At 32.9% G+C, this 12310-nt stretch overlaps 1 protein-coding gene across 2 annotated transcripts in view; it reads right to left on the reverse strand.

Moving 5' to 3' along the window:
* Positions 1-12310, reverse strand: part of LOC128641310 (uncharacterized) — a 528967-nt gene that overhangs the window by 441139 nt on the left and 75518 nt on the right. For both annotated transcript variants that reach the window (XM_053693917.1, XM_053693916.1), the window contains exon 3: positions 9572-9619. In XM_053693917.1, the coding sequence (XP_053549892.1) occupies positions 9572-9619 (48 nt within the window). The remainder of the gene's footprint in view (positions 1-9571; positions 9620-12310) is intronic.

Raw genomic sequence — 12310 nt, forward strand, 5'->3', positions numbered from 1 at the left:
GGCGAGCCAATCGCATGAGGTATCTATATGCAGCCACCAATCAGTATCTACTGAGCATATTTAGATATGATTTTCAACAAAGGATATCTGATTTTTCTTCATTCTTTTGATATCCTTTGTTGGAAAGCATATCTAAATATGCTTCGTACCTACTGAGCGTATTCAGATATGCTTTTCAACAAAGGATATCAAAAGAATGAAGAAACTCAGATCTAAATATGCTCATTAGCTACTGAGCATATTTAGATATGATTTTCAACAAAGGATATCCGATTTTCTTAATTCTTTTGATATCCTTTGTTGAAAAGCATATCTAAATATGCTTAGTAGCTACTGAGCGTATCCAGATATGCTTTTCAACAAAGTATATCAAAAGAATTAAGACGATCAGATATCCTTTGTTGAAAAAAAAATCTAAATATGCTCAGTAGCTATGAGCATATTTAGATATGATTTTCAACAAAGGATATCTGCTTTTCTTCATTCTTTTGATATCCTTTGTTGAAAAGCATATCTAAATATGCTCATTAGCTACTGAGCATATTTAGATATTTAGATAGCAGGTCCTGAGGCCACACAGTGCAAAAAATCAAGTGAACTTGAAGACAGTGTTTATTTTTTTGGACATCGACATGCATACATTTAAAAAAGTATTAATATCACCTTGAGTTTTATCCTTTGCCTAAAAGTTGGTATTTTTCCAGTTTGCCTTTATATTGACATAGCCATTTTCATGGTATGCCTGTTGTAAATGTGTTTTTACATGGTGCGTCTGCCACACATTGCACGGTTTAGTAATAGCTATAGTACCGACACTGCACTGCAGTCAAGTGCCGCCACCTACCTAAAAAAGATGCGCTAATAGATCTGATAGATTAGACTTAGTCTGTTCTCCGGTAACGGTTGCTGTAAAGTTCACTCACTGACACCTCCTGTCCACCACGTCTGACTCCGTCTCTGAGTTGAGCTGCTCTGAGCGTGACCTCATGTGACACGCTGACGCGCGCCTCAATTCCATTTCCTTCCTGCCCGGCACTCAGTGACAGCCAGCCCCAGAGAGACTCAGACAACTTGCTGAATTCTGATTGGCTGAGACTCTGAGAGGCGGCCAGGGCTGAGTCCGGAGGCTTTCAGAGTGAAGCCTCCAGTGGGAGTGTATGGGGCGCATTGGAGAGCACTGCATTAGCACCTTTTCTCCTCTTGGTGGCAGTCTCTAAGCGGCCCATACACTTCCACAGTGAGTCAATACATTCATATTGCGCAATGCAAGGACAGCTGGCTGGCCTTGTCTTGCGCAATATGAATATATTGAATTATGTATTGTATTACGTTTTTTTATATAAGTTTTAATTTACACGCACAAGTCATGAATTTGGTGGAGGGGTAGGGGGGTCACCTTTTTTTATTAAAAAAAATATATATATGAAAAAAAAAATCTATTTTTTTTATTTTTATTTTTATAAAAAGGCTGTTATTACATACATTGGCCAGGGGAGGCACGTCACTGGTAGACTGGCTTAGCAGAATATGATCATATTGTGTGACTAAGATCCCATTTTTATTTAAAAGCATATTTTTCTGATAATATTCTTTGCAATTTAAATATATTTCAATATTATTGTGTGAGATGTCTATCCCCAATCTTATTTGAACAGTGCAAGTATATTTAGCAAATTGAAGTATATATTTAAATATGCTATAACTATGTGGACTCTAGTGGTAGAATGTGCACCTACACTTTCTTGTTTTTTTCAATTAATCATTGCTGGTCACCTTGGTTGCACTTCCACAATGTGTGTGCTAGGTTGCAAATAGTCTTTTTGTGGTGTGCTTAACCAAAAAAAAACCTTTGTGGTATTACAAGTTGTCAGCATTGAGAAGGTGAGCTCACGAGAGTGTGCTTCCATAGGATCCAACAGCTTCGTTCTAAGGTGGTCTGAATGAGGGCATCAGAACCTGAGCGCATTGAAGGGGGCAAGTAACAGCGATTGATAGAGATATATATATGCTGCAATCTTTAATTTTTAATAAACTACACAGAATTTTAAAGGCATTTGGGGCACATTTATAAAAATAAACCAGTGATCTGATCTCTGGTTAATTTTATAGGTGCCAACTGCTACTGCAAGCTTTCGGTAGCAATAACCAGCCACTTGTAATGGCTGATTAATTATCTCATGCCTGCAAAGTGGCAAATTTGCCCGTTTGCAGGCGCACAATAATTTAGCGCTCCACTTTTAATTTAGCCCTTTGTGTTTTATATCCCTTAAATCTGTACTTTGATAGTGGGGGTAATCTATAGTCCTATGACATTTGTACAGTTCTATCACAGTGGCAACGTATGACATTGTTTATATTTATCATTTAATAAATGTCATAGTCCTTGTAACAAGATCTTGTGTTTTCCCGTAGAATAAAATGTGGGATTTTGTTTTGTTTTCTCTCTCTAGCTTGCTCTCGAAATGCGGGACTCTATGTATGAGTTATGCTAATTTGTTAGGGCAACGAATACATTAATTTCATTAGTAAATAGCCTCAGAGCAATAATTACCAGTGTAGGTGTGTCAGAAACCATCAAGCTCAGTTTTGCAGTTAATTATTAAGATTTTATTCTAAAAAAGGACCCAGACTTGACATTCAGTTTTAATTTAGCTGTAAATAAAACTCTGTGGTGTTCAGGCGAAAATATCCAGCCAAGAATTTGTTTTGTACTTTTCTATGTTTTTTTTCCCAAATCTCTACTTTCAATGAGATGCCAAAATAATTAGTGTTAGTGATGTGAATTTTATTGCATAGCCCAAAAGGGCACATTAAAATAAAAATAACAATTTTGTTTTCAATCTTCTTGTCTTTCTAAGTTACAGTATATAAATTATCTACTGGAAATTGGGAACTTACAATTGTGTGATCTTAAAACTGCAAATCATTAACTTCTTCTGTTATCTGTAAACTGTTCCATTCTTAATGAGTTTTAAACTTTATATCTTTCCATACAAAAAAAAAAAAAATTGCTGCCAACATCCTAAACTGCAGCTTCACTCAAGCAAACGTACTTCATAAAGATGACATTGATAAATAAAACGTCTGGGCACAGGCAAATAAAGCATCTGCCTAAGGCGCCATTCTGGAATTATGGGTAAAGAGAGTGACTAAAGTTTTGTTTACGCAATAAATTTCCTCAAGGCATTTTGGGTCAGCAAATATAGGTGGGGACTAATTAAAAATAAATGTAGTTTTATTGATGTAATAGATTTCCTCTTAAGGCATGGTTGGTCAGTAAATATAGGTGGTGACTAATTAAGAATAAAAAGTAAAATGGACTTCACATTAGATAGTAAATTTTACCCATTTACTGCCATAATGGTGCCAGACTGCAGTATTAACATTAAAACAAAAGTGCTGCCCAGATGTTACTATTGTCACAATGTTTCCATACTATAATGGTGGTAGCATAACGAATTCAGTTTCGCATCAGCATTGCTGCTATGCATACAAACATATTTTTACCCCCTTAGATGTCAATGAGTCAGGATCAACCTTAACCAAAGTCAAGCTTTCCACACACACACCTCTTATTAGGATGGATCAGTAGTAAAATTCTTGTAGCAAGTTAGACTGGGTGGTGAGTACCCATTAAAGATGTGATCTCTGCTTAAAACATCACAGCCTCAAATAAGCAAATTGAAAATTTAACTCAGGTTGCTGAAAAAAGTAAATAATGAAATCCTGAAAAATAGAATAAAACCCTGATCAGCACACAAGTGGTTTAGTCATTAATTTACTCATTCAGGTTAACAAATTGGTTCTCATGCAGAGTAATTATAAAAATCTGACCAGTTAGCAAATCTTGAGGGTGGGAGATAAAGAACCCTGGGACAAATCAGGTTTCCTTTTAAAACTCAATATTTTTTCCTCTTTCATGATTGAGAGAGACCATACAATTTTAAACCACTTTCCGATTTACTTCTATGAGATAATTTGTTTTGTTCTCTTGGTATCCTTTGTTAAAAAGCATAACTAGGTAGCTCAGGAGCAGGGATCTAGCTGGGGATTGGTGAATACGCTTATATCCCTCTTGCTATTGGCTCACTGAATGTGCTCAGCTAGCTCCCAGTAGTGAATTGCTGCCTCTTCAATAAAGAACACTCATGTCCATTACTGTTTCTTCAACAAAGGATACCAAGAGAATGAAGCAAATTGGATATTATAAATACATTGAAAAGTTGTTCAAAATTGTGTTCTCTTTCTGAATCATGAAAGAAACATTGTTTCATGTCCCTTTAATATCTGTAGGTAACAAACACATTAAACTTACAACTTTAATGTGATACAATAGAATACATTGCATTTAGCCTGACTTACATGGAAAAACGTAGAGAGAAAAATGCAAAGCTTTCATATTGTATGTTCTCGAAAAGTTCCAACATCCTAAAATGGTTAAAAATCATTGTCAGAATCACTGATGTGATTGCATATTCTCATTTAGATGCTCTCATACATGTGCTAGTGACATTTCTCTGCAGACATTAAAAAAAAAAAAAAGTAGTAGTTGTAGTGCGGAGGAAGAGGACCAAAATGGAATCATTAATGTATGAGCTGCAAATTTGGTTCTCCTAGATGTTCCAAAGTCAGCCAATATGCTTCCTCATTCTGGGAATACCCAATGGGCAGTAGCCTAACTTATGTATTTATACCTATATGTAGTTAGATATACATAAATAAATAAATATGCACTTTATAAATACTCAGAAATTATCTTGCTAACCCAAACAAAATACCCAACTTTTTTTTATTTATTTTTTATTGAGGTTCTCAGAAGGCAAACAAACGGTAACCATCAACTGGTAAAAGATCAAACAGTTACAAAACAAATTACAAGTCAAATACAGTCAGATTTGCCTACAAAACTTTAGACCCACTAAACGTCACATGAGGCCACTTTTGGGCCTCTCAAGAAAGCAGTGCATGCGTATTCATAGTGGGATATCTTTAACAAAGGGAGGCCACTCTTGGGTCTCTGCTGAAGAACCAACTTTTGATTTTATGTGATCTATCTATAGATATATTACGTAATGAAGCTCTATGATAGTTATGAGTATAAGATGATGGGATTGTTAATAAGAGCTGTAGGAAAATAAATGTAATATACTGGTATAAGCAGACATTATAATTGATTGTAGGAGTGAAGGGACACTTCTAATCCATCAATTTAAGCAGCCTTATAAAGGTCATGTAGAACTCACTATTGTAATTGTATAGGCAATACACACACTGAGGTCAGCTATTGTTATTTTTTGTAAAAATATACAATAACATAATATTGCTGGCAAAGGAAGACAGTAGTCTCTTCTTATGTAATAGGGGCAGAGTGTAGATAATATTAACCCCCCGCATAAAGGGGGATTAGTAGGTAGGTAATTAACAAGGCTAAAAAGTAACTTCCAGGAAATTAAAGGGACAGTCTAGGCCAAAATAAACTCTCATGATTCAGATAGAGCATGTAATTTTAAATAATTTTCCAATTTACTTTTATCACCAATTTTTATTTGTTCTCTTGGTATTCTTAGTTGAAAGCTTAACCTAGGAGGTTCATATGCTAATTTCTTAGACCTTGAAGCCCACCTCTTTTCAGATTGCATTTTAACAGTTTTTCACCACTAGAGGGTGCTAGTTCACGTATTTCATATAGATAACACTGTGCTTGTGCACGTGAAGTTATCTGGGAGCAGGCACTGATTGGCTAGACTGCAAGTCTGTCAAAAGAACTGAAAAAAGGGGCAGTTTGCAGAGGCTTAGATACAAGATAATCGCAGAGGTTAAAAGTATATTATTATAACTGTGTTGGTTATGCAAAACTGGGGAATGGGTAATAAAGGGATTATCTATCTTTTAAAACAATAAAAAGTCTGGTGTAGACTGTCCCTTTAACTTTAACTGCAAAGCAGCTAGTAGGTGGGAATTACTTAGGTATCTCTCAATATGCCACCTTGGTATTAACCTAAGTAAGGTTTTAAACCTGCTATCTCGGCCGCGGACAGCAGGTCCATAGGTTGGTCTAAGAGAGCTAGGAGATATACGTGAAAGACAGTTACACAGAAAATACCAATCCAACATTAAACAAAATAACCCCCTTCTATAACATCCTACATTGTATATATAACAGTATAACGATACAGACCCATCCTAGGAATAATTAGACCCCCAACTATATACATTAACTGAAATAGGAGGAGTGATGCAGACAAACAATAGCGGCTTGGGTAAAAGTAAAATGCAGAGGGACTGTCATCAACTTTCAATATGTAGTTAGGTGCATATAGAGTACAGGTAGGACATAACTAAGTGAATAATCAGGGTGTAATACAGGCTAAAGGCATCATACAAGCAAAAAAGCCCCTAGAGTCCCAGTCCATAGTAACATAGAATACAGCTTGAAATATGAGTCACACAAACATCCGGCAGATGAGCCACCGTTAAAGTCACATAATAATAATCAGGGTGTAATACAGGCTAAAGGCGTTATATAAGCAAAAAGCAACTAATGTCCCAGTCCATAGTAACATTCAGGGCAGCTTGAAATATGAGAGTCTCACAAACATTCGGCTGATGAGCCATCATTAAAGTCATATCGGTTTAGAACCTAGCCAATGAATAGATGTGGCTGATTAGAGTCTGTGTGCAGGACGTTCAGGTCACTACCAAACCTGCAGTGTCGATCCTATCTCAGGTCCCCTTGTATGTAGGCCTAGCCGATCCTGGACTTCCTCCATTCCCAGCCGATTCCAGCTGGGTCCATGGGGTTAGATAATAGGGGCTGGAGGTGGAACATGCCTTTTAATTTTCCCATTACTTGAGCTCTGCTACTTGTCCCAAGTCTAATCCAAGTGGGGACACAGTGGAGGATTGTGAAGAGGGGCTTCTTAGAAATGATCCATGGTATCGTCGCATCTAGCCACACAGGACAGATTTTCTTACTGCCGCTTGTGTGCTAACCCGACATATATTCCCAATTTGAATCCACCCTCCAGGAGACAGCCATCTGGTTGTTCAACTTGTTAAATATAGGTACAAAAAATTAAGTAGCAAGCCAGGATTTTCATCAACTCAAATATGTCAAGTTTATTTGACGTTTCAGGGATAAAAACTCCCCTTCTTCAGAACAACAACAACAACACCAACACCAACACCACCACCACTGTACTCATAGTGCATAAGCCATTGTTAGTTCCTGTAGATGTTGTGCTCAAAACATTCGTAAAATAAGTTTGGAGTACAGTTCCGATATGCACAAATACCGAAAGTGACACAAAATTTCCAACTTCCGGTTTGAAGATAAAGTGTAAGGAGGTTGAAACACATGTGTTATATGGTAAACAATAATTTTGTTATAATGATAAGGACATAGACATATCCAGTTGCTTGAGTGATATGTATAGCACACAATGTAGACCGGAAAGGATGTCTCAGATGGAGATTCCGACATTTTGTAAAACCGGATATGATTTAACGTTGATATCCTCAGGTCACACCATAATGTTTATGTATTGAGTTGAATACACAAGATATGTGCAATAGATAAGTTTATTAGATAGATGTTTTGTGATGCACACTGTTATGTAACATCACTGAGATAATTTGATAATGGAGTATTATGTATATAGGATGATATCACAATACCGGAGGTGAAGTTGGACAACTTCCGGTTTATAGGCTAATGGGAAATACAACGAAAACCGGAAATTATATACATTTTGGCGCTCTTTGCACACAGGAAGGGGGAGTTAAAAGGTTTGTTTGTACACTATTTAAGCACAATGATTATATCTCTCTCTCGCTATATCTCTATATCTATATCTCTAGCTATCTGTAAATACACACAATCTCCCACGATAAACACCATTTCACTTGTGCGCAACTGTTAGCGGATCACTCTTAAACTGGCCCAAAGAGTTAAAAAGCATGTTAAACTGCTTCACCTTTTCAAATGCTATCCAAATGGGTTTATTTATAGACTCAGAAATGTAAAAAATCATAGTTGTAATGTCCATTTAACTACTTGAAAGGTTTTGTTAGTCATGTCAACCTCCAATGCAGAGTATATTTGGGATAGTCGGATGAGAATAAAATGTTAAAATAGTCTGGATAATCATTTTAACATATAGAGAAGTGCTTACTTTAGTACTTCTGTAAACAATATCTTAGTTTCCATTATTTACACTGTAATTGTGTCTAATTAAACTGTATTGAGAACATTTAGTAGTTTATCCATGTTGTATTTTACAAGGCTTAAAGGAATAGTCTAATCAAAATTAAAAAAAAAAAAAAACTTTCAGGATTCAGATAGAGATTGCCATTTTAGGCAACTTTCTAATTTACTCCTATTTTTTTTTTGTTCTCTTGGTATCTTTATTTGCAAAAGCAAGAATGTAAGCATAGGAGCCAGCCCATTTTTGGTTCAGCACCTGGGTAGCACTTTGATTGGTGTCTAAATGTAGCCACCAATCACTACCCAGGTGCTGAACCAAAAATGGGCCGGCTTCTAAGCTTACATTCAAATAAAGATATCAGGAGAACAAAGAAAATTTGATAATAGGAGCAAATAAGAAAGTTGCTTAAATTGGCATGCTTTATCTGAATCATGCAAGTTTAATTTTGACTAGACTATCCCTTTAAACACATTTTGAACAATATTTTATAAAGTGAAACTCTAATAATCCTTAAAAAAAAAAAAAAGCCACATTTAAATCTCTCAATATTTGATACTTATGCTCTTATTATAATTTACATAAACGTGAGTTCTCAAATTTTTTAAACACATTATTTCCTTACGTTCATTACACCACATAATATACACATACATATTAGCCAACATTGTGTATGATGGAAACCATAGAGACAATATTTATAGTGAATATTAAACAAAAAAAAATCTTTACGCAGTTTAATAATTGTGCAATGATATAAAACCTACTTTTAATTCTAGAGTTTGAAACCTCTTTTATTCAACTTGAGCAATAGAAATAGGTAAGATAAACTCTGTTGATGTATTTTAGTGTTCAGAATTATTACAGAAGCATTTTCTGATAAAATTAATCATAAGAAAGCCATTTTGATCAGCCACTTAAATATATATATATATATATATATATATATATATATATATATATATATATATATATAGTATATATATATAGTATATATATATAGTATATATATATAGTATATATATATATATATATATATATATATATATATATATATATATATATATATATATATATATATAATATAAAATAGGAAACTTGGAAAACATATTCAACTGTTTTTTTAACCTTGTAAGCTGTTGGACATACAATTTGGGAATTATAAATGTTTGATTATTAGAATAAAGTTGTTTAATGTTCAGAGTTGTATAACTGGATTGTACCCAATAGGAATATTGATAATTAAGGAATATATACTAAGAAGTCAAATTCTAGATACTCGTGGTGATAAACAAAGTTATAGCAAAAGTATTGAGAAGTATAAAAATATCAGGTTTTTAAAATCTGTTAGTATTATTTTCACTTACCTTTGCTGTGCATACTTTACATCTTTGTCGGTCTTCATTACCAGAACCCTGTTATAGAAATTGATACTTTTTTTATTAAATAAAAAATAAATAAAAAAGTACTTTAAAATTTTATTAACTAGGGAGAAAGAAGAACACAAACACATTCATTATTCTCCTGGCAGATTGAGAGAAGCATAGGGCCAGAGAAATAATTAGAAATGAATGTAATATTATTTCAGAATCTGGTTCACATTTGACAATTGGCACCTTCTTTGCATTTTTTTTTTATTTCCAATTTCTGAAGACTTTGTAAAAGTACTCCCCAAGTCAACATGCGTACACAAAAATATATAAAAGGGCAATTGTGGGGGAAAAAAACAAAAAATAAGTGTCTGACCCTGACTAAGGGTATTCAATAATAAAATCAGGCTAGTTTGTTCATAATTGTTAAAGTGGAGCCAGCATAGTCTTGGATGGAATTTGTTTTTAAAAAGGTGTTACACATTTTATCTGTACTAAAAATTGAATTACTTCTGAAGTCACTTTTCCACCAGGTTTTTTTTCCAGAAGTTTTATGAATTTTGACCTGGGCCCAAACATGACATTCTGGCTACTCTGGATGTTGATATTTAGGACAATAAATAAAATAAATAATCATGAATCATTTTTTAGCTATTATGTAATGTTTTTTTTTTTTAAATAAAACATGAAAAAGAACAGCAATATACTTTCCAAACTCTAATTAAATAACCAAATTTGTTAAAAAGAACTACTTAACTATATTTTATTAAAGTTTTTTTAATGTAGAAAAACACACTCCCATTTGTACTCAGCTAACAATTAATTGAATCTGTGTTACGTTACTTTGGTTAAAAACACAAAACATACTATTTTCCAGTTCATAAATATAAAATGTGTCTTTCATTTGAGTTAATTTAAAGAGCTATATTGAAACTGTTCCCTTGTGGGATCTGAAGAGCACTTGCCCAGAAAAGGTTATTGAATTTCAGTGCTAGTTTTAGAAACATGATTAAGTATGATTTTTAAAAATACCCAAAAACAAGAAATGATAAAAAAAAAAAAATGCATCCTAGGAGGAAAAACAAACCATAAACAAAATTAAAATTGAAAGTTTTAATGAGAAATTGATTTGCACAAATCAACACTAGAGTATATGTGTTATGAATAATAGGAATTTTAAACATTTTTTAAAATGATAGTATCATATATATATATATATATATATATATATATATATAATTTAAAAAAACACACACATACACAATACTACTACTAATATTGCTAATACATTAATTTAGAACAAACAAACACGTTAACATTTATATGAGTACAGCACAACACTCCATATTGGCCAGTCTAACTGAGAAGTTGATACAAAAATTCACCAAGTACATTTTAAGAAGGTCTTGAAAATACACGTAATTCAAAAATATAGTCCAAATTTCTTTTAAAATTTTTAGATTTTGAACACAACATTAAAAACAGATTTAGTGAATGTTTCAAGTTGGCATGACCTGCTAAACTCTTTAAATAATACAAGTTACATATTCTGCTCCTGGCCAGTTAAATTGTATTACTTTTTCCTGAGATTACTGTGAGGATGTATATCCTATTATAACTATTTTAGGTTCTTACATCATTTAATGAGTGTGGTTAATGCTGAATTTTCCATCTTGGTTATAAAAATCCACAGACATGAATAAAAAAATAATAAAAAAATGATGGAACAAATAAAACCAGTTCTGTAAAGAAAAGGTCATCAACAATAAAATATGATTACCAATACCTTATACTGTGCAAATACATTTTGTTTATAAGAAACACCATTTTCTTTTAACATTCTCCATAGTTCTACAAAAACTACAGATAATACATAATAAATATAACCATACAACTGAACATTATGTTTTTTGTCTTTTTTTAAAAAACAATTCTGCCCCTACCTCTGTAAATTGAAGAATGTTTGGTCAGACACAAGGGAGCAAAGTGTAAACATTTCTGAGTCTTTGGGTACACTCAGGTATATACATTTTATCATTTTATATATTCTATTAAGTGGATTTTCTACCCAGTATACCCTGAAGGTAAATGTTCATGCCATGAGATGTTCATCCTGTTTATACTGAGAGTGCTTCCCAGTTTATTAAAAGGTTGTGTAGGTCTATATTATTTAGTTTCTACCAGCAGATACAGCTATAACTAAAAGTAATGCTTAGTTACATGACATCACACACAGCTTCACAAAACTACACAGAAAAAAAAACTGCCTATGACATTTCAACCACACCATAAAACCAGTGGGATAAGTCAAGCAAATAAATATGAGCGATAGAGATTATATATATATATATATATATACATATATATATATATATACACACACATATATATATATATATATATATATATATATATATATATATATATATATATATATATACACACACATATATACACACACACATATGTATATATGCATGCATATATGTGTGTATATATATATATATATATATATATGTATATATATATATATACACACACATATATATATATATATATATACACACACATATATACACACACACATATGTATATATGCATGCATATATATATATATATATATATATATATATACACACACACACATATATATATATATATATATATATATATATATATATATATATATATATATACACACACATACACATACACACATACATACATACATACATA

Source organism: Bombina bombina, chromosome 10 (assembly GCF_027579735.1).
Source record: "Bombina bombina isolate aBomBom1 chromosome 10, aBomBom1.pri, whole genome shotgun sequence".
Lineage (NCBI taxonomy): Eukaryota > Metazoa > Chordata > Amphibia > Anura > Bombinatoridae > Bombina > Bombina bombina.